General features: G+C 38.2%; 1 protein-coding gene across 1 annotated transcript in view; it reads right to left on the bottom strand.

Annotated features, from left to right (window-relative positions):
- LOC130916156 (DENN domain-containing protein 5B-like) overlaps nucleotides 1-24,474 on the bottom strand; it is a 66,286-nt gene that overhangs the window by 14,702 nt on the left and 27,110 nt on the right. The window contains exons 5-15 of the mRNA XM_057836650.1: nucleotides 23,479-23,958; nucleotides 19,590-19,821; nucleotides 11,493-11,643; nucleotides 7,933-8,026; nucleotides 7,566-7,685; nucleotides 7,292-7,444; nucleotides 7,131-7,209; nucleotides 6,996-7,062; nucleotides 4,374-4,502; nucleotides 4,170-4,291; nucleotides 3,920-4,065 (exon numbers count right to left, since the gene is read on the bottom strand). Of these exons, the coding sequence (XP_057692633.1) occupies nucleotides 3,920-4,065; nucleotides 4,170-4,291; nucleotides 4,374-4,502; nucleotides 6,996-7,062; nucleotides 7,131-7,209; nucleotides 7,292-7,444; nucleotides 7,566-7,685; nucleotides 7,933-8,026; nucleotides 11,493-11,643; nucleotides 19,590-19,821; nucleotides 23,479-23,958 (1,773 nt within the window). The remainder of the gene's footprint in view (nucleotides 1-3,919; nucleotides 4,066-4,169; nucleotides 4,292-4,373; nucleotides 4,503-6,995; nucleotides 7,063-7,130; nucleotides 7,210-7,291; nucleotides 7,445-7,565; nucleotides 7,686-7,932; nucleotides 8,027-11,492; nucleotides 11,644-19,589; nucleotides 19,822-23,478; nucleotides 23,959-24,474) is intronic.

Consider the following 24,474-nt stretch of genomic DNA (forward strand, 5'->3'; position numbering starts at 1 on the left):
TCTTCACTGCTTCACTTTCATCACTTGGGGTAAGAAAGTTTTGCAATGTAAATGATTTTTTATTTTACATGTATTATTTTGATGACATTTGGTGTTGAGTGATGTAAAATAAACCAGGACCCTAAACTGGATGAAAATGCATATGGAACAAGCCTACATGAACTTACTGATTTATTTGATATTATTTGAGAACCACTTTCCATCGAGTTTACTACACAAACTGTTGTTACTGCCATTTTGATGCAATTAGCTATAAAAATGGTTTGACTACCTTTCAAGATATATAAGGTGATGTGCATGATACGTAATTAACCCTTGAGAGTTGAAGGACGCGCCGGCGCGTCCTCAGCGCACGTCGTCTTTGAAGCGCCCTCACGTTTTAAATACGTCACCCACATGCCGTTGGTTGGTCTCGTTTTAAAGTGCGGAAGTTGCGGTTTACTCTCGTTATTATTTGAAGTCAATCGACCAATTAAAACGTGAGATATTGTCATTTAAGTTTTATAGTTTTATTGTGCTCTCAAAAAAACATTAAAACGCTGCATGGATCATTTGTTTGTGTCTATATTTCCATCATTTCTTGTCCTTTTTCAAAACGGAAGCTCCATGAAAAAACCACAAATCAAACGAACCCTTTCGAAGTCACAGTGGAAGCACAAAATGCGTTTTTTAAATAAATATAACTGCCATGCGAGGTTCCACCGAACGAGAGGGAGGAGTGTTCTGAAGCAGCGAGGTGGCGAGCCGACGGCCGTTTGGATCGAGCAGCGACTTTGTGTGACTTTGAGAATGAACGGAAAACTAAATTTAGCGCAAGCAATTGTGCTATTTGATCAACTTGAGGAAGAGGATGGTCCAAATTCGTCATCATCGTCTTCTTCGGAAGAGTCCTCGAGTGAAGATAGTGACGTATTTGAACACGTGGGTGACGCCATCGACGAGCAGAGGTAAGCAAACTCACTTTTTTTTTTTTTTTAGGCTGGAAAAAGTTTCTTTTGATATTGCATGACAAAGTTAATTTTGATGCAATATAAGTGTGTGTTTGTGTATATAATAATAAAATGTGCATAGCAGATCAAAGTCGTACGTGAACTGTGTGTATCCAAGGCAGGAATTTATAATTGTGGTGATCTTCTTTCTATATGAAGATTAGGGATGTAGCACATATTCAGCTATGGTATTCTTTCTATTGTCATACATATAGATTTCCATTATTATTTATTGCTGTATATATTTTTATTTTATACTTTATTATTTTCATAAATACTGACTTTTTTTCATGTACATTTATAGTGACAATGAAAGTAAAGTGAAATGAAAATGGAAGGGTGGAAAGAGGACCAACACCCCATGGAAGTGTGGGCTGTGTGATGTCGCCCTGTTTCGAATTCCAGGACGAAACTGCTTTTCGGAGTGGCATGCCTGAAAAAAATTTAACTTGTTTATTGTAAATATTTTTGAAAATACTTTTTTTCCCCCAATGTTATATATATATACATTTTTTCCCACAATCAGTCTTCTCAATTTGTGTATATAAATGTGTGTTCAAGAAGCTTGATTGTGTGTACATAGTTTTCATCAGGTGATGGGCCGCAATACCTAAACTCATAAAGAGATGGCCTCTAAACACTTTTTGTGTTAGATGGTATATATTTTTTCACTGTTCGGTCTGCTGTATATAACCTGTTTTGACTAGAGCATGTATAAAGGCAAAAAACGCCTATGCTATACCTGTTGTTTATGTTGAATTGTCAAATATAAGACTATTCTAAATTTTTTTGGTTGAATGTTCATCCTAACATGTTGAATAAATATTACAAAGTTTCAAAACGGTTCGTTACGCATGTTTGGTTGTCAATTGGACATCAAAATTAAAAATTTTGACAAAACGATTGTGGAATTTTTGGTCTTTTTGGGCCCAAAATGATGATTTATAATTGGTCAGTGACGGAAACAACAGTTTGGACATGAAGTTCAAGGTGTCACAAAAAAAGGGACCAAACCAGGCCATCGTAAACAATTCTTTCTTTGAAATATAAAGGCAACTTCAAAGGCATGCAAAATCAGACAAAATAGGCCCAGACCTTAAAGGGTTAATGTAGCCTACATATTAAAAATAGGTAATTATTGCATTTTTAATTTCTATACATTAAATTCAAAAAATTTTTAATTCACTCGATACTTCCAACACAAAAAATCAGGATTTCAACTCAAAACCTATTAAGTAACTAATATTTTTGGTTTTATTTTGTTGTTTTTAAGGTGAGGAAAATTGTGACTGAGTCCAACATCTCAAATGCTGAAGCAGATGGTGGAAGTGCTCAAACCAATGCTTTTGGCAACAAAGGTCATATACAAAGACCCACCAATTTTATCATTGCCCCCCTCCAAGCTCAACTGCTGACTGACGCCTACAGCACTGTTAAATTTTTTTTTTGAAAGATTTAAAACTTTAAAGAAATTAAGGGTGCCATTCATCATGATTTCTCCAAGAGATATCAGTGGTTGTGGTTTGTTTCCTGTATATGTACAGGTACACAATTTGCAGTAGATTCATATTTTACAGCAATGTTGCACAGAAAAGGTGTCACTGTTTAATAAATGACTTAAACAGTACTTTTTCTATTTTGAAATATCTTTTTTTCCGTTTCAACAGTTATATTGTAGAATATCATTTATCAAATTTCTGACCAATATATCGATAATTGCTGTATTGTGATATCGTGAGATAATCATTATCGTGAGCCTTGTATCGAGAATCGTATCGTATCGTGAGGTGCCCTGAGGTTCCCATTCCTAATGTGTATGCCCCCTAAACCTCACTTATTTAACTTTTTTTCTATGAAGTAGCCTTTGTCTCTGTGCAACTTTAAATTAGCCAACTGCCCAGTCCCACCTGTTAACCAAGCTAGGCTAGCCGCTCGCCATTAATCAATTACTAGATTTGGTGACCAGCACACAACCACTGTCGGTAGAAAAAAATAAATATAACTATACCGTAGGTCTTAATGCACAAATCTGTTTTTACGTGTTTTTCAGACTCGAGTGAGGCATTAACTTGATGGTCTGAACGGAACCGGTCGCATAAAAGTGGACCATTTCAAAGCCGAGCTAGGTCAGTTTCTTATGTGGTTGAAATAAGATCTGGGCTACATTTTTCCAGAATGTGGCCGCAGTCTGAACTGTCAAGTCTCCCAAATCAGAATTTATGCAGCAAGTCAGCAAAGAGCGAGAGGCACGGAGGATGGACGCGATGGAGCTGTACATTAGCGTAAGCGCCTAGCTTGAACTCGGCTTTTTTAGGAGGGGTCTATTTGTCAATGGACAAAGGGTCTGAACAGGTCTGAGATAATCCTGGTATATGCAAAGTGTTAATAAGGCACTGCTATATCACATTTCTCTCACAAAGAGTTTACAGGCAGGCAATCGTAAGACCAATGTCCAAAAATGAGTGGCAATTCGCAAGATGCATTTTGCTGGGTTTTAACACATATTTTTAATGGTAAATCTATGTGTTTTATTACTTTTCTTACTGACTATTTATTTCTGGTGATTGTCTATTTTATTTGTGCACCATGAACGTAAATGGTCTTTGCTCACTTTAAAAAATCCCAAACATCTTAGTTTGGAGACATGTAAAGGTCATTCCAAGCATAACTGCTGTGCTGTGACCAGCCCATGTACAAAGGCTACAAGCTTGTATGTCAACTTATAAGCCATCATACATATTTTAAACGCTTTTACCGGCTGATAATATCGGCCGCCCGATAATACCTTTACTCTACTGTCTTACTAATAACTCTACTTCCTATTAATTGCCGGGCATTTTTTGCATCCATTGCTGTCAATGGAATTGAATAAGTTTTAACTTCTCATTTTCGTCACGATTTTTTCTCATCATGCACATGTTGAGACAAACCTGGAAAAAAATCTCCTGCGTATTCTTAGGAATCTGCCTCACTCCTGAATCTCCCATTTCTCCAGACACGCATACCCACGGGTTGACGGTCGCCATGGCGATGCTCAGCTTCTTCATGGGAATGATGGCCACTCGATAAGGAATGTCTGCAGACAGTGATGATTTTGAACTTCTCGATCAACTTTCTGAACAAGACTGAACATCTAAGCCTCTTGTTCATTTTGATGAATTACGCTGCACACAAACTTACTGATAGAAGCGAAGGCGTGAGTGAAGCAGAGGTAGTCCACCGTGTTGAGCGAAAGAAGGTGGAAAAGAAACTGCTCTCTTTCTTCCTCGCAGAGAAGGAAAGCATGAGGTTTGTATAACTGTCTGCGTGGACAAACAAGAGCAAACAAGTCAAATAAGGCACAAAGTTGAAGAGTTGAATAAATGACGCATATTCAATGTTTACTTCAGCAATTCCTGGTTTGTAAGTAACTCTTTCAGGTGCTGCGAGAGCATCTTTTTCTCCAAGGCCAAGCTGATCCAAGCCCGGGCTTGACCCACTTCGGACAGGCCGTCACTCATCGTCTGGATAAACCTGAAAATGTCAAAGAAAATATCACATTTTTTGCACTATAACTCATTAGATTTTTGGTCGCGACTGCCACTTCTGGCCTAAAGCGTAACTGGGGCCTGTGTTAAGCTCATGCATGGCGCGCAAACTTGTACACGCATGAACATAAAGCTTGGAGTCTGGAGTTCGGGCTGTGCTGGAAGCCAATTTCTTCTTATTGTCTGCAGAGTCCATGGTAAATTGTGAACAGTTACCAGCTCGCGTGTGCAGTGTTTTTGCCAAGCAAAGACTAGGAGTGTGAAAAAAAGGCATGTGCCGGTTACCGGTTTCAGGTTTACCGTGGTATGAACACATCAAGGTTTCAAAACCACAAAAATTTCCCGTCATACCATGGTACGGTATTAGCGAGAAATCCGTGGCTTGGAGCAGCAGCACTCACCCCCCCGCATCTGAGCTTTTCCCCCCCATCAAGAAAGACAAAGTTGCTAGTATGGGAGTACTTCGGCAACTAAAAAGAAACAGTCGGCCGCGGCTTACAGGAGGAAGGGCAGCCGATGTGCAGGCAACACCTCCAACATTTCACATTTACGTGACAATCATCCATCACGCTACACAAACTTTAAGGTAACTAAACGCTGTCATGAACGTTTTACACCAGCTACGGGAGGTCACTTCAGCGTGTTTAGTGTGTCTAGCGATGGTAAAACAAAAACCATAACATAAGCTTGTTAACGATGCCTATAATGTGGCTAGTTAGAATGCCAAGAAGGCTAACGACGGTAGTTTCCTCTCTACCGTTAGCCAACTTTCCTGTTCATTTTGAGCCACTTCCGATTCATTTGGGGACATTCTTGAGTCACTTCATTTTCAGTCACCCCAAATCAACTAGAAGTGACCCGCAAATGCCCTAAAGGAAAACGGAAGTGTCCGAAAAGCAACAGGAACTGACGTGAAATTCCCTAAAATGAACTCATTGCCTGGCATTGGCTGCCACTGACGACCATAGAGGTCTAATGTGTTTGAACTGGGCGGGTGGGAGTGAATGGATTGGATGTCTAATAGTGAAAAACTCATTTCAATTTAAAGCAGAAAGATAAAAATAGCTTGTTTTTCTGTTTATTACTTCTTTTATAGACTCGCCTATGGACTGTTCCACCCGAACACTATTAAAGCGAAGAAAAATGGCTTTTTGTACCTTTAAAGGTATTATATGGGAGTTATAGTGTAGTCGTGCTTGTCCCCAGCAGTGCGATTTCACCTGGCCTTCGCCTAGTCCCCGCTTGGCAGAAACACTGTACATGCCCTCTACGGAGCGGCCCTGCGTCCCGTCAACTGATAGTGAAGTCTAGAGCTGAAACGAATACTCAAGCAACTCGAGTAATTCGAGTTTTAAAACTGATCCGAATAATTTTATTCACCTCGAGGAATCGTTTAATTTTGCCAGCTCTCAGCATCACGTTTTGTCCGGACTACTTTTAACGCGGGACAACGCGCTGACGTCACGTGCGTAGAGGAAGAAGCAATAAAGCAAAAAACAAAAAAAACTTACAGCAGCTGACAGCCGCTACAAACTACGCCGACGTTGCTAAAAACTACGCCCGCATGATGCAAGTAGCCGGTAGTGTCCGATGCGTCTCATAGATATCGCATGCATTTAGGACGAGATGCGAAATGACAGACTCGGCCGCGTCTGGTTAGCGTTAGTAAACAGCCGCCATCTTAAAGCAGTACACTTCTCAGCGCTAATAAATAAGATTAACGTTACTGTCACTCGCTCACGTAACGTTAGCCCTGCGGAGGGCTAGGTTTGTGTTAATTATGACCACTGTTGATGCCTGGCTAACGTGTCTTACATACAGGCTTTATTTAATCCGTAAAAACACAGCGCTGTAGAGGGATGAGGGTGTAAAATTAAAACATAATAAAGCTAACTGTCAGTTTTAGCTCAGTAGTCATTGCTGAATAAAACACAAGTAGCACTGGTCCCTAATGTGCTCCAATACAGCAGGTATCATACATTTATTTTGAACACTGCAAAAACTCAAAATCCTATCAGTACTTACAGTTTAGACTAACTTAAAACTTAACAAGAACTTCAAAATAGCTCGACATAAATGGAAATTAAATTGAAACACGTGGGAAAAGCACGTAGCTTTCAAGTGATGTGTGTTATCAAGCGTAATTACATTTTTAGGTAAGAAATATGTTTTTTTTTTTTTTTTTTATAAGATCTAGAAGTTTTTTGAGTGTTTTTCTAGTCACATCTTAGATGCAATTGTTGGCTGTTTTCAACAATGTACATCGAAAATAAAGACATTGATTGACTGAAAATGGTTCAATATTGGATTAATTGTCTGTTTTTCTCATGTATATTTATAATTGCTCTTCACCTAAAAAAAAAAAAAAGTTTTATCCGATTACTCGATGAATCGATAGAATTACTCGATTATTAAAATATTCGAAAGCTGCAGCCCTAGTGAAGTCTATGGTCTATCCTGAAATGTTCTCATTACTCACCTCATATCATGCAGCAAGGATCCTCTTGGGAGAACAGCACCATCATCACATGCTCTTTGCTCTGTCACTGAACAAATTGGACACAAATAAGAAACTGCATCTCATTTAGGGACATATCAAGCCAATCCCGCCTACCTGGAGACTCAGCCGGCACCTCTTTCTTCTCCAGGGCGGCGTGGTAATGAAGCAGGTGGGACCAAAGAGCTGACTTTCCCTGTTTACAAAACATTTGTATTGACTACGATGTGTCTGTATGAGTGTGCTAGCATCACTGAGGTTGCGTGATTATGTCTGACCTGTTTCATTTGCAGCCCGTGGCCCCAGGTTCTTTCTAGTAGGTCGCACAAACCGTGAATTAGTGTGTTTTCTTGCAGACCTGTGATGTTGGCTTCCCCCTGACCCACTTCTACACTCTCCTTTCCCATTCGCTCCATCAACATACGTTTAGTCTACAGAAGCACAGAAAACTGAAAAGCGTCAGACCAATTCAGAATTGGAGACAATCGATCGACCTCATGGTTCGCAAAAAATTCTAGTGGAGGTAGAAATGACCTCAATAGAAGGTCTCACCTTCAATCGACACTCGCTCAGGAGCCCTTGAACAAAATCCCTGTGGATCTGAGCGATGACTTGAGGAGACAGGTCCAGAAACTTCAGCTGGTTTAAGTGCTTCCTTGCTAGTGAGTGTTTCTGTGGAACAAACCAAACCAAAAATGACATCCCAAAAATATTTTGTTTTGTACAATCTTATCGTTATTGCAACAAAAGTTAGCCAATTGTTGCAATTGGCTAACTTGCATAGCAAAAGTCCACTAGCTTAAATGCTATATAATGCTAATGTTCACCAGATTGTTTCTGGTGAGCACCAGATGGCTTAAATGTATTTTATTTCTGTTGATGTCCATTTAGGCGCTCTGTTGATCGGCAAACAACTCACCTGTCTTTGTTCTGCGTCCAGTCCCGTGAGATCTGCTGCCGATGACGTCCTCCTGGTGTCGCATTTGCGTGATGCTGTGACACGACTGGACCGCCTAAGATGTAAACAATCAGACAGTCAGACATGAAAGAAATTGCAAGCGTCCAAAAATTACCAGGGATGTATAATACAAGTGCAATTCAATAAAGTAGCATTTGACAGTTTGAGTATTAACTAATTGGTTGTGAATGACGGCGCGAGACGTCCAATCCAATTGAGGTGACAAGTCAACTAGTAATAAACTAATTGGCGGGAGGGTGCGCCAGACGTTTAATCCAAAACTAGAGCTGAACAATATTGGGAAAAAAACTTACATTGCTACTAATTGGGGATTTGCGATATATACTGCGATATTAAAACGAGAAGAATTTTCACCAGATGACTTGAATAGCTTTGTTTGGGAAGACTTTGGTTGACTCACCATGACCACATTGTATTTATATAATACAGTTTAGACCAGGTTAAGGGGATGCATCTGTGAATTATGAAGATTGAATTATATAAAAGGGATCCAGGAGGCCATTTCTCAGTACACTTGCTGCTTTTATGAAGCAAAACAAAAGTGTACGTGTTCAAAAAATAAATAAAATTTAAAAAAAAAAAAAAAAAAAAATTGCACTTCCTGCGATAGGACTATTGCGCATGCACATATTGCAATGGCAATGGTCAAACGATATATTGTGGAGGCCTATTCAAAACTCATTTCAATTCCCAGCAGAAAGATGACAAAAGCCACATAATTGGACGTCTCTCACCGCCAATGGCAGCCAATGTGTGAGATATCTTGTCCGTACGGTGTATTTGATTTAATATGGGGATTTATTGATTGATTTCACACCTGAAGATGCATTAATGTGAGCAGGTTTTCAAAGAGTAAAAATAAATGCATTATTACTTCAAGGCTTAAATTCAATGCTAGTTTTGTTAGCTAGCATTGAGAGCTAGTGTTAAGCTAGCAAAACTTTGGACTGTTACTTATGTGGTTGATTTGAACAAAAATTGTCTGAATCTCTGCTATTTAGTTGACAGTAGGTTTCTTATAGTTATAGTACAAATACATAAGTTCAACAAGTACCAATAATAACATTAACAGATCTGTTATTGCTGATTGTCTGCTCAATTAAAGCACTTTTTTTCTCTAAAATTCTTCGCATAAACTTTAGTATTTCATACTTGTAGATGTAGTTCATTAGTTTATTTTTCAGAGAAGATAAAGCCTAAATAAAGCCGTTATTCTATTACTTCAAGGGTTGCGATTACCTTGACGTCAAAGCTAGTTTTGATAACTTACTAGAGAATTATGCATTGAGAGCTAGCATTGAGCTAGCAATACTTCGTATAAGACTGAGTTATGTGGGTGGCTCGGACAAAAATTGTTTAAATCCGTTTTCCGTTTGACAGTAAATTTCAAATGATATTAGTACAAGTACGTACATAAATACAACAAATACTAATAATTAGGGGCTGTCAAACGATTAAAATTTTTAATCGAGTTAATTACAGCTTAAAAACTATTTAATCGCAATTAATCGCAATTCAAACCATCTATGAAGTATGCCATATTTTTCTGTAAATTATTGTTGGAATGGAAAGATAAGACACAAGATGGATATATACATTCAACATACGGTACATAAGGACTGCATTTGTTTATTATAACAATAAATCAACAAGATGGCATAAACATTATTAACATTCTGTTAAAGCGATCCATGGTTAGAAAAACTTGTAGTTCTTAAAAGAAAAATGTTAGTACAAGTTATAGAAATTTTATATTAAAACCCCTCTTAATGTTTTCGTTTTAATAAAATTTGTAAAATTTTCAATAAAAAAAAAAACTAGTAGCCCGCCATTGTTGATGTCAATAATTACTTACACAATGCTATGGGTGCTGAAGCCTATAAAATCAGTCGCACCCAAGCGCCAGCAGAGGGCGGCAAAACTCCATAAAACACAAAAAGTGAGCGTTTCACTGTACTGTCATTTAAATCTCTCTGAGGGGGGCATCTGCGTTAATGGCGTCAAATATTTTAACGTGATTAATTTAAAAAAATTAATTAACGCCCGTTAACACGATAATTTTGACAGCCCTACTAATAATATTTAACATTAACATGTTATTTATGATTGTCTGTTCATTTGAAGCACCTTTTTTTCCTAAAATTACCCGCGCACACTTTGCATTTCAAAACTGAAGATAATGCCATAATATTAGTTTAAGATAAAGTAATATATTTTTTTTCAGACAAGATAAGGATAATATGCCTATTAGTGTACTATTACTTCAAGGATTATGATGATAACCTTAACTTCGAAGCTAGGTTTGAAACCTAACTATGAAATTATGCAAATTTACACAAGATAAGGATAATATGCCTATAAGTGTACTATTATTTCAAGGATTATGATGATAACCTTAACTACGAAGCTAGGTTTGAAAGCTAACTATGAAATTATGCATTAAAATCTAGCATTAAACTGGCAAAACTTCATATAAGACTCAGTTATGTGGTTGATTCAACAACAAATTGTCTAAATCTCTCTTTACTATTTAGTTTGACCGTAAATTTCAAATGATAGAAGTACAAAAAAAATACATGAATACCAAAAATACTACTGATATTCAACATTAACATCTGTTATTGCTGATTGGCTGTTCAATTAAAACATTTTTCTAAAATTACCCACACACTCTTTGTATTTAAAAACTAAAGATAATGCCGTAATATTAGTTTTAAATATAGTAACATTAATTTTTACACAAGGTAAGGATAATATGCCTATAAGTGTACTATTACTTCAAGGGTTATGATGATTACCTTAACTTCAATGCTAGTTTTGATAGCTTACCATTGAATTATGCATTGAGAGCTAGCATTATGCTACCAAACGTCATATAAGACTGTTAGTTATATGGTTGATTAAAAAAAACATGTCTTAATTGCTGTTTGCTGTTCAGTTTGACAGAAAATTTCAAATGATATTTGAAATAAAGTACTTCTAGCCTCTCATTTGAAATATTACTCACTCTGTGCCAAATTGTTCCTATTCAAAAAGTATGTTGCTTGTTGAAAAGTAAGGTCAAAGTAAACGTAAGTTAAATTCACTGCTAGAATCACTATCCTTAATGTAGTGTCGTTTTTTTTAACACTAAACTTTCATAAAAAACTAAGTTCAGCTCGTCCCGGATAACAAAAAGCACTTGTCGTCACGTTCAGCGTCCCGCTCCGTGTCTTTTAAGACACAGAACATAAAACAGCTCCTGCCACGTGTGAATGAATCGTTCACTTTACGACTTGACAGTGAATCACGGTTCCAGTGAGGCAAAAAGATATACGGGTACACTGGAGCGAGCCAGGCGCAATATAAAAGCGGTCCATTTACAAGCGACAAAAAGACAATCAAGCTAATTTGCGAGGTCCATTTGGACTAGCGCCTCGAAAGCAAACTACAGCAAGCAAACTATGTATTATCGGCGTTTATCTTTTGCGCCGACTGCCAACTCGGATGAAAAGACTCACTTGTTGGTGCTCTGCGAGTGCGCGAGAACATCAGCCTGCAGTTTGGGGAAGTAGCCCGGCTGGTGGCGACCTTGGCCGATCTTCATGTCCAGGAGGTGCGGGTGGATGGCGGTGTGGTCGGCCTTCAGCAGCCTGCGTTCAATGGCCTGAGCTGCACACACAGACAGCATATAATACATGTTATACTGTATTTAGTCTCAATTTTTGCAAAGAAATAAATGGCAGTGAGTGATAATGTATTAGCGTCATTGAAGGCGATGGATGTCCAATCCATTTTAACTGGGAAATTTGACTGCCGTCAAATTTGATGCCAGGATTACCGATCAAGTAGCATAGAATAGGATGTCAACATATCCACACATACATGTGATTTACATAAAATTGGCTCTCCACCTCACAGTGCTGAATTGTGTACGCTCCACCCCACCTAATCACATTTCCTTTTGACTCTCCTTCCCTCTTCTTTCTCCTCGGCTGTCAGGCCCACCACATGGTGTCCAAGATAATTAGAGATAATTAGCCAACGATAGCACCACTATGTTCAGAGGTAGCATAGGCATTGAACGGAATGGTATCTTTTCTCGTATTTACCGTTCGACTGTTTGCATTACTCTAACACACTTAATTTGTTTGAATTACTCTAAGGTATCCAATATAAAATAAATAGGGCTGTCAAAATTAACGCGTTAACGCGTGGTAATTAATTTTTTAAATTAATCACGTCAAAAATATTTGACGCAATTAACGCACATGTCCCATTCAGACAGTATACTGCCTTTTGGTAAGGTTTACAGCAAGGCTTTTTATGCTGTCTAACAGCGAACTCTTGTGGTCGCTTTGCGACATGGTTTACTTTTTTTTTGCCAGTTCTATATGGCTGCACGACGTCTCTGTTGTGCTTATGTGATCCTTGGACAAGATTTGTCCTCAAGTATGGTTGTTGTAAAGAATGTACATATTATGTTAATAAGCGAAATGTTATATTTTTTGTATGAGACGCTTTTTGTTTATGTTTAGTTGACCTGTATAGCGTGCTAAGCTAACGTTGTTGCTAATGCAATGCTTGTGTACTTTTTTTTTTGTAGCTTTACGACGGTCTAAAGAGGACAGTGGTTTGAGGCCATTTTATTAATCAGATGAAAAAGGAAGAAGTCTGATTATTAAGGCGTCGTTCACTAGCAGTCTAGCTTTGGAAAAAGTAGACGCTTCGGCGTGAGGACAGCATAGACAGATTTAAATGACAGTAGAGTGAAATGCCCACTACAGTCCTTATGTACCGTATGTTGAATGTATATATCAATCTTGTGTCTTATCTTTCCATTCCAACAATTTATTTTACAGAATATATATATAATTCACAGAAAAATATGGCATATTTTATAGATGGTTTGAATTGCGATTAATTGCGATTAATTACGATCAATTAATTTTTAAGCTGTAATTAACTCGATTAAAATTTTTAATCGTTTGACAGCCCTAAAAAGAAATAAGATTTATATAATTGTTTAAGGAAAACAAGCAGAATATATTTGACATAGGGCACAAGAGATACATGACACCTCCTGACCACGGAAGCTCAACGCGTGCGTCATGCAGCTGACTGCTCAAGATTGATGCTGACTACCAGGTGATAAGCAAGACATCTGCAAGCCCACGTCTGCAACACCAAATCCCGCAATCAGCTCTTCAGGACCGTCCAGAACAAATGGCGGGACGTTCTATACTACCACAACACCCAAAAACAAAAACAACTCTAAGTTTGATAGCTCGGCGCCTCACAGACGTTAAGGCGCGCCGAACCTCCCACTTAAGTTGCCTTATTAACCATGACCCAGCAACGGTGACACACAAACTTGACCGCCCAAATCTGCAACTAGGGCTGCGGCTATCGATTATTTTAGTGGTCGATTAATCGATGAACTAGTTAGTTCGAATAATTGAGTAATCGGATAAGGAACATGAAAAAAATAAAATACCTGAGCTGAGCCTCAAATGGTAAATTAAAAAAATGAGGCTCTATGGACAACAAAAGAACAATTGGCTAACTTACATGGCAAAAGTCCGTTAGCTTAAATGCTAACATTTTTCTTTTTACAATGCTCTTTAAAAAATCGTTCAAAACTAAATTATGAATGCATTAAAAAACATTACCTCAAACAAAAACTGAGCTTATGTTGGTCTTAACAGGGAGCAGTTGGAATCAGCCATGTGAAATGAGGCAGACCAGAGGGCAGTGTATCCGCCCTAATCAATAAATCTAAATGCAAACACTTTCAGAATAAACCATTACAACGCCACTTTAATTAAACGAATACTCGAAGCAATAAAATTTAATTTGAATATTATTTTCTAATCGAATACTCGAGTTAATCAATTAATCGTTGCACCACTATCCGCAACAGAAGAAGACCCTAACACACCCCTCTTCCTCCCACGGCCAGCACCGCGAGAGCCTTCAAAAAGACAATGTTTAACTAATCGTTGTCATTTTTTTCTCGAGAACCTTTTGTTGACTTGTAATATGGTGACCCTGGAACGAGTCTGCATCCTCGCCTGGGTCTGTTGCCTTTTCGCCTTGCTGTTTGATCGCTGCCGACCTGAATAAATTGTCAACTTGTGTTTCGAAGCCTTTTTTCAGCTTTCAAAATGAAGTTAGTACAAGAGGTTAAGACTAAGGTGAACGCGCGGAGTTTGGCCTTTTGGTCGGGTTGTCGGGTTTGCGACGGCCCGGGTCGTTAGAGCTGCGCCAGCGAGGGACCGGTGGTTCGGCTGGCGTGATTCCGACAATCTGGTTAAAAAATCAAATTCCTTCAGGATGTATAATGTATTTTTTGTTGGTTTGTTCTTCTCTTCTGTCTGTGTCCTTCACTTCTGTCCCCCCCATAACCCAATCCTGTTCGCTGCTTTCTCCTAATAAATGAAACATTTTGAACAACCATAATGGCATATCAAACTCCCATGTGATACATTAAAACTGTTCAGATCATAAGGACACTCAGATTCATATTCTCTGTGTCTGAGCAGCTCAACAGGACAGGTAAATAGAAAAAAAATGGGTCACAATCCAACCATTTCAGCACAATTTCAGATGCCAATTAACACATTTTACCTAAAATGTCCAGAGTTATATAACAGTAAGTCACATGATCTATATGTGTACTAATTTGTCGACAAATGGCAATAATATAATTGTTGATTAATCCTTTACACTCTGGGCTGTACAATCGGGGAAACCGGCGTCCCTTTGATTTCTGTGGGCCATCGCGTCTGTTGTACTCGTTATAAAGACATTTTTGGCCAGTATCGTAGCTCTTTCATTCAACACCAGATGGCTGCACTGTCGCATGGGCACTAAATGAGTTTTTCTGAACCGACTTGAAGTTAGTGAGTTGACCTTCGCGTCAGTGGCTGCCATCTTGCATCCGCGATGTTTCATATTAGGTCTTTGCCGGAATAATCCATTTTTCTCACAATTACATCGACAAAATGGTATTGCAATGACAAGGCAGGGGTACAAAAGGTGTAGAACACCAGTAGAAGAGCATCTGGTCCTTAGCTAAGTTTTATGTCCTCTCTATGATGGAATAATCCATTTTGATCGCAATTATATTGGAAATATGGCATCACAACGACAAGGCAGGGGTAGAAAAGGTGTAGAACACCAGTAGAAGAGCATCCGGCCCTTAGTAGGAGAGTAGAAGCAGTGAATTAAGCAGTGAATGAGTCTGAAGATGAAAGCGGGGACATGGATTCAGTGGAAGAGGATTTGATCAACAATGGAATTGATCCCCTCCAAGAAGGTAAAAAAATGGAAAAAATATCGTCATTTGTCATGATCCCTCCCAGATGTAAAAGAGGAAGTTTCATTTCATTGAAATAAATAGAAAATGTTTTTTTAACGTTTCATGACAATAATGTGTATTGTTTACAAAATATGATCAAAAAGTGCCATTTTTGGAATGTAGGGCTGTCAAACTTTAAAATTGAAATGTTTAATCGAGTTAATTACAGCTTAAAAATTAATTAATCGTAATTAATCGCAATTCAAACCATCTATAAAATATGCCATATTTTTCTGTATATTATTGTTGGAATGGAAAGATAAGACACAAGACAAATATATACATTCAACATACTGTATTTGTTTATTATAACAATAAATCAACAAGATAGCATTAACATTATTAACATTCTCTTAAAGCGATCCATGGATAGAAAGACTTGTAGTTCTAAAAAGATAAATGTTAGTACAAGTTATAGAAATTTTATATTAAAACCCCTCTTAATATTTTCGTTTTATTAAAATTTGTAAAATTTTCAATCAAAAAATAAACTAGTAGCCCGCCATTGTTGATGTCAATAATTACACAATGCTCATGGGTGCTAAAGCCCATAAAATCAGCCGCACCCAAGCGCCAGCAGAGGGCGACAAAACTCCAAAAAACACAGGTAACAAGTTGGCATTGCACTGTACTGTCATTTTAATCTGTTTGAGCGGGGCATGTGCGTTAATTGCGTCAAATATTTTAACGTGATTAATTTAAAAAATTAATTACCGCCCGTTAACGCAATAATTTTGACAGCCCTATTGGAATGTAAATGACTCCGTGCTCGTTTGCTCAACCTCGATGTTAATATGTCAAATTTAAGCTAAGATGTTAAATTTTTATAATTAGTTGTTCAAATCTTAGTGAGATTTATAGTTTAAGCAAGTAATTAAGCAATGTGTGTGATTTTCCATATTTGGCATTTGAAATTCTTCAACTTTAGCTGGTTATGACCCTTTCAAAAATGTAAAATGGATAAAGGTTCATGACATAATCCTTTGCTGACTGATGATGGATAAAAACATGTGCACCAAGGCAAATTTGAACAGTTTTTTTAGTTTTCTAATTACTCATACAAAAATCAACCCCTAATTTCACAAGTGTAAGTGTAAAGGGTTAATCAACTATCAAAATAATGGTAGCCCTAATTTCTAAATCCAGTGGAACGAAGCTAAATTTGCGGCGAAAAAAAGACTAAATGAGGACCAGGTTGGAGAAATGAATACAAAAACATGTCTCATCCCCCACCACATTCTTTTCCATCTGCACCCCCAGTCTTTAATACCCTTCCATCCGCAGGCACCCCGCCCCGCCCCCACTAGCAGACGACTCAAAAAACCCACTTGCATTGCCTTTTATGTTAATTGACTTTGATGTTCATAGTAGAAATGTTTTATTCATTCTGATGTCCTCACGCACAATCGAGCAAAAGAATCGGCATATAAACACGGATGACATTGGATGACATCTGGAGTGTTCATTTTCATCTTAAACACTTCTCAGTCTTGTTCATATTTTAGTCATTTCAAAATGAGTTAGTCTTCATCTGATTTTTGTCGATGAATACTAGTGTTGCAACGATTAATCGATAAACTCATAATTCAATTAGAAAAAAAACTTCGAGGATTCGTTTAGAGTGGCATTATAATGGTTTGTTTGAAAGTGTTTGCATTTAGTTTTATTGATTTGGGTGGATATACTGCCCTCTAGTGGCAACAGTGAATATGACATAAGTCACTTAACATGGTTGAATCCAGCTGCTCCCTGTTAAGACCGACATCAGGCAAGTTTTTTTTTTTTTGAACTAATGTTTTTTTTTTAATATACATTTGTTATTTATTTTATATAGGCATATTTAGCCGTTTTTTTTTTTGTGGGAATCATGTATCATCATAGAGTCATGTGAAAAAATTAGGACACGCTATGGAAGCCTGTGTGTTTCCTAACATATTTGGTCAATGGTCACATGACAATCTTGAGAGATTCAAGAAATAGAACTAAACAATTAAAACTGGAAAAATTATTTTCTTATAACTTTCTGTGAAATGTCATTTTACATAAATGCAATTTCTGTTGAGGAATAAATTAGGACACCCCCACCTTCAATCCCACTTCAAATGGCTAAAATCACACACAGATGTATCACATCAGGTGCACATGATTAGAATGTAATTACCCAGTGTTTTTTAAGGAGGCTTGCCTTATTTAAACCTCACATTTAGTTTGGAGTGCCCCTGACTATTGATGTGAGAGAAAACACCATGGTGAGTTTAAAGGAGCTGTCTGAGGCCTTCAGAAAGAAGATTGTAGATGCTTATGAGTCACGTAAGGGATTTCAGAAGATCTCAAAAGAATACAAAATCAGCCATTGCACTGTCTGGAAAATAGTCTACAAGTGGAGGACATTCAAAACAACTGCCAAAATGCCCAGGTCTGGCCGTCCACCCTGAGAGCAGACCGCAAGATGCTAAAAGAAGTCTCTAAAAACCCACGGGACCTACAGCAGGCTCTTGCTACTGTTGATGTGAAAGTGCATGCCTCTACAATCAGAAACAGATTTCACAAGTTTAACCTTCATGGGAGGTGTGCAAGGAGGAAGCCTTTGCTCTCTAAGAAGAACATGAAGGCCAGACTGAAGTTTGCAAGAGTGAATGTAGACAAAGACCAGGACTTCTGTAATAATGTTCTTTGTACAAATGAATCTAAAATTAAATTATCTGAACACCAGAACAGAGGAATTGTTTGGCGTAAACCCAAAACAGCATTCCAGGAATTGAACTGCATACCAACTGTGAAACATGGAGGTGAAAGTGTCATGGTTTGGGGAGGCTTTGCTTCAGCAGGACCTGGCCAGCTCACCATCATAATGAATTCTATCATGTATCATAGGGTGCTCGAGGAACATGTGAGATCATCTGTGAAAATGTTCAAGCTGAGGCGAAACTGGACCCTGCAACATGACAATGATCCAAAAATTACCAGAAAATCTACCAAGGACGTGGAAAAGGAAGAAATGGCCGAGTCAAAGACCAGATCTTAATCCAATTGAGATGCTGTGGGGTGACTTGAAAAGGGCTGTACATGCAAGAAACCCCTCAAACATCTCAAAGCTGAATGTATTCTGCGTTGAATACTGGGGCAAACTTTCTTCAGATTGATGTCAAAGACTGGTTGATAGCGACAAAAAGCATCTCACTGATGTTATTTCAGCCAAAGGGGGTAACGCTAGCTATTAGGTGGAAGGGTGTCCTAACATTTTCCTCAGAATATGTATTTTTGTTGATATATTTGGTTTAATGTGTAAAACAATGTTCATTTTTGTTGTTTACCTGCAATTAAATCACTTTCTTTTTCAGAGATAAAGAAAAACAAGATCAGACATTGATATGTGAATATTTCTTAATAAAGTACTGAATATTACATGTGGTGTCCTAATTATTTCACATGACTGTATGTGTCTGAACGATTTGTTAAGAGCACTGTAAAAAAAGTTTGAATTTTATAGCATTTAAGCTAGCGTACTTTTGTTATGCAAGTTAGCTAATTGTTCTGTTGTTGTACTTATATCCTCATTTAATTTACTTATATATATATATATATATATTTTACACCATTTGAGGCTAAGCTCGGAATTCATTTATAAATGAAAGTGCAATTCTGCATAGTTTGAAGAAACACTTGGGAATTTTATTTTGTATTCGCATTTAATGGTCTTCTGAAAGTGCAAGCCTTTGTTCTATACCTCCTAAAATTAATTGTCCAGCGCATCAAATGTTACTAATCCGATTACTCAATTATTCTAGTTGATCATTTGATTAATAAAATAATCGATAGCTGCAGACCTAATGAATACTCAATCGGTTTTCGACTAGTTTTAGTCGACGAATAATCAATATGATTTCATCTGCAAAAATTCAAAGGTTTTAGTCTAAAAGTTTTCCGACAATTGTGACAGCAAACGTTTTGAATAAGAGTAACAGTATTTGTATTCGTCCCACGATGGTACGGGACAAACACAAATTTACATTTACAGGTTACTTCCTATCAATTTTGAATTACTTCCAATTGAATTGGGGATATTCTTCAGTCACTTCCTTTTCAGTAACCCAAAATCAATCGAAAGAGACCTGTAAATGCCCCAAAAGGAAAAGGAAGTGACTAAAAATCAACAAGATATGACATGAAATGCCCTAAAATGAACTCATCGCCTGGCATTGGCCGCCACTGACGTCTACTAGTGGTGAATTCATTCCAACACTTGTATGCGTACCTGACTCAAATATCGTGGCGCATTTCCTGTAGCGACCGGCAGGAGAGTCTGCTCGTTCCGTGTCGTAGAGTCGCTCCCTTTCCAGTCGACTGTCAAAGAGCTGCTGCAGCGGCTCGCGCTCGGCCCAGCGTGAAATCACCTTGCCGTCGGCGAAAGAGGAAAACATGGACGTCTCCAGGAAGCGGGACAGGAAGTGCAAATGGGTCTCGGGCTGAGCTGCCAGGAAGGCACCCTGGAATACATCAAGTGTTTTAAGCCTTAATATGATATATTTTTTCGCATTTTAAAAATGACGTGTGTAGCCATTTAAAGAGCATATGACACGAGAAAAAAAGTCTAAAATGTCATTATTATGTGAATTAGAATCATATTTTGAGACGATTCGACTATATACAACAATTTAGCAAAGCACAGATGACGAGAAATTAGTCTTTTAATCTGCCGGTTAGCCACGCCTACCATTATAGGGCTTTAGCGTCCCCAACAGGTGGATGACGTCAGCGGTAGACTTGGCTCATCGATTTTACTATTCAGCCCATTGAGGGGAAATTATTCAGAACGAGGAAAACGCGATGAAGAAAGCCGCAAAATGTCATTGTTTCAGTCACTCTACTCCAATATTTTTACAGGATATTCTTTTTACCCAAGTATTTTTCCCCAATAGCTATATAAATGGCTTGAGAAGGACCAGTCAGCCCGTTGAGGGGGAACTATTCACAACGAGGAAAACGCGACGAAGAGAGCGGCAAAATGTCATTGTTTCTGTCTCTTTACTTCAATATTTTTACAGGATACTCTTTTTATCCAAGTATTTTCCCCAATTGCTAAATAAATGGCATGGTCATGACAAATAACAGTCTTGTGCTGAATGGAATATGAAATAATAAAAATGCATTTATTTAGGACGACATGGCAAAATTACTCCATAATGGTCAAAACTGTCGACTTCACCTTTACTGTCGCACCTCCTGAACGATATTTTATGACACCTAAATCGGACATATGTCATTTCCCTTCCCCGGCTTCGGAGAATGTAAACAAACCAGAGGTCGTGACAGCTAGCCGACATGCTAACCCGAACCGAGTGATATTTCAAAGTCTTCAAAGCGGAAAATCACACATAGCTATCCTGGATTATTTGACATGACCACCCGGTTGTCGAATGTCTTAGCGGATCGGCAAACCGCCCAGCGGAGAGCAATTTACAGTTCGTTCCCCGGAGGAGGGTGGCTGGAGCTAACGCAGCTAACGTGCTGCATTAGGAGAGCTTTTTACATGCCTATCAATGATCAAACGTAAGTAGTCCTTCATTTAAAGGAAGTTTGTAGTCTTTACTTTGTAATCGCTGTATTCGTATTTGACATAATACAAAACAAGATGTTTACTCACTTCCTCTTAAGTCCAATGGTCCCACAGTAAATATCCACGGTGAATGGGAACCTTTTGAAACTCCAAAAAGGCGCATACGCCTCTCCCTCATACAGAATGATTTTTCTGCAGCCGTTTGGCTGGCGTGATGCGAAAAATAAACGTATTAATCCGCAAAATCAGCTGAATCCTTCGTCCTCATACACAACAGTACACTGTAGCGTGAAGAGGACGTCTTCTACCGTACACGTCACAGCGCCCTCCTCCTTAATGCAAGACCGAAGCCGGAAGTCACTCATTTTCCTTTCGCTAACAGAGTAGCATTGTATTTCAACATATTTACGTAAAATTAACGCTAACCGCGCAGTTTCTTTGCTTTTAACTAGGGTTGTTCCGATCATGTTTTTTTTGCTCCCGATCCGATCCCGATCGTTTTAGTTTGAGTATCTGCCGATCCCGATATTTCCCGATCCGATTGCTTTCTTTTTGGTCCCAATTCAATTCCAATCATTCCCGATCATTTTTCCCAATCATATACATTTTGGCAAAGCATTAAGAAAAAAATGAATAAAACTCGGACGAATATATATATCCAACATAAAGTACATAAGTACTGTATTTGAAAGAACATAAGTACTGTATTTGTTTATTATGACAATAAATCCTCAAGATGGCAGTTACATTATTAACATTCTTTCTGTGAGAGGGATCCACGGATAAAAAGACTTGTAATTCTTAAAGGATACATGTGACTTTGTATATTGTGACTAAATATTGCCATCTAGTGTATTTGTTGAGCTGTCAGTAAATGATACTGTAGCCATTTAACTGTTCTGCTCAAATGCCTGATGGGAAGTGCAACCATGACTGTGCGTAGTGGCACCAATTGATTTATCTTCTCTGCGTTGGGAAATAACATAGGGTGTTAAGGAAAAGATCAACCACTACCGTTCTTCCCCACATTGCTTCCCACGATATTTCTAATTGTTGAGAGAGGGATTTAAAGGCTTTAGCCATTTAAAAAGAGGCTCCAAAGACTGCCAAAATTCACTCTACTCATTTTACATTGCCTTTTAGCTCTATATATAGGTAAATCAGCACCATTATAGATTGAACGCGACAATGCGTGAGTGGGTCGTGCAGCGCATGCATTAATTGCGTGAAATATTTTAACGTGATTAATTTGAAAAAATTAATTACTGCCGTTAACGCGATAAATTTGATAGCCCTACTTTAAGCCAAAACTAAAGACTGGATGAGTGTAAGACATTTTGTCTGTAACGTTAAATACAATTAGAAAACGATTTAATTAAAAAAAAATATATATATAAATATATATATATATATATATATATTAAAAAAAAGGCATGTCCGATATTTTTTTGCCGATTCCCATACTTTGAAAATGACGTGATCGGGACATCTTTACTTTTAACCATGAATCGAGACTGTTTTACGTCCATATCTATGAAGAATTCGGGGATTTAAGCATTTATTCACAAGAATTTTCACGTTAAAAGCTCTGTTTACATTAGGCGGCCGCTAGCTTCATTTACTACAACTATATAACTAACTATACAACTGTATAATGACAATAAAGGGCTATTCTCTTCTATAATAAGTTGTGATTGCATATAGAATTTATTAATAATCTATCTATAAATTATTTATCATTGATTCTGCATGTTTTCCTCAAGTATTAAGTTTCTGATGTGAAAATTGAGTAATTGATTCGCTGTTGAAAAAAAATGAAGTTGGCATTTTGGGCAAAAACCTATATGAAATGTTAAATATTGCAATTGATCCTGAGAATATAGGTGATTATCTTGGCATTTGGTGATTTTTGTGTATCTAGTGTAAAATCTGATAATTTTATAGCCATTTTAAGTTTTGTTATACATATATAAAAAATAATCAGGATTTTATAAGGGAACGGCTTTGAATTTTTTGATGTTGCTGCTCATGGACACTCATATATGCCCGTTTTGGTTTTAGGTCAGTAACAGCTTTGGTTTTTAAAATATTTGAATTTTGAAATCTTTTGAAAATAGGCCCCCTACGGTTCGGCCCCGTTTCCCGTGTCATGTCAATAGGTTATGAAATAACTATCCAAAAAGTCCAAAAGTATTGTATTTTGTTTAATGATGGAGGAAACACTGCCTTCTGGTAGCAGCGTTGAGTCTGGCTGAACTGTTGCCTTGTATGAAGGAGTAGTAGACTCACGCGTCTGTCATGGATAAGGGATAGCTGCGCTTTGGTTTGGCCCACATAAATCTGTAAGTTGTTTCAGCTAATATAAGTTTGTGTATACATTTGTAATTAAGTTTACAGCTGCAATTTGTGAAGTTACGTGTGAGCGATTTGCAATGAGAATTGTAAATACATTAGCGTTCGTAGCATTTAAGATAGCGGATTTTTGTTTGACAAATTAGGCTAATTTAATCTACTAAATTTACATATTGACTACGTGGACGTTTGAACACCAGTTGTTTTGTGTCAAGTGTATTGCTGTTCGGTGTACCTTGTCAAAGCTGAGCGTTCCCTCTCTGTTGCTCATCCAGGAATCCAAATCGTGCGCGCTGTGGATGACAAATTCCTCGTAGCGCCCGAAGATGGCGGCGAAACGTCCGGCAAACACCTCCCTCAGCCGAATGTTCGTCTTAGCAACACCGAGAGCCTCTTCTTCCTCCTTCCACACACAACCCAGCGTCTTCCCTTCGCTGGAAGTCTGGTCTCCGCTGCACCTCCAAGCCAGAGCCTGCAACCTCTCCAGGACCTCCAGTTCATCGCCTCCAAGGTTCCCGTTCCTTCTGTCCTCCATGAGATCCTCCAGGACTAAACTGCCCATCTGAGAGGAGGCCGAGGTGGCTCTGGTGAGGGCGCCTCCTTGCTGTAGGATCTCACTTAGTTCCCGGACTAGCTCGGCTTGGTCTGGAAAGGTCGGGAGACCTTCGGGGGCGTCCACGCGGTGGCTATCAATGTCCACAAAGCAAAGGTTGGCCTGTAGAGGAATAAGAGATAATTGACTTATTCGATTGCACTGACGGTGATAGACGCCCAATCTGTTTTAACTGGCATGTCTGACATTGATGTGATGACAATGATCATGTTTCAGTGCCATTGACAGCAATAGACATTTTGAATGAATAGGGAACAGATTGATCGGCACCAGCCCTTCTATAAATGCACCAAAATCAACAGGAAGTGACCAGGTAATGCCCCAAATTGAATAGGAAGTGTTCTTAAGTGACCAGTAAATGCTCCAATATAAACACGACACTCAAAATGAACAGTAGTTGACCCTGAAATGCCCCAAAATCAACAGGAAGTGATCTGGGAATGCTCTAAAATGCCCCACAACCAATAGGAAATGATCCAAAATCAATAAAATGTGATCCATAAATGCTCCAACATCAACAGGACACTTAAAATGAACAGTTGGTGGCCCTGAAATGCCCCAAAATCAGAAGGAAGTGAGCCAAAACCGCTACGAAATGACCAGGAAGCGACTCAAAAT

The sequence above is a fragment of the Corythoichthys intestinalis genome, chromosome 5 (assembly GCF_030265065.1).
Source record: "Corythoichthys intestinalis isolate RoL2023-P3 chromosome 5, ASM3026506v1, whole genome shotgun sequence".
In the NCBI taxonomy this organism is placed as follows: domain Eukaryota; kingdom Metazoa; phylum Chordata; class Actinopteri; order Syngnathiformes; family Syngnathidae; genus Corythoichthys; species Corythoichthys intestinalis.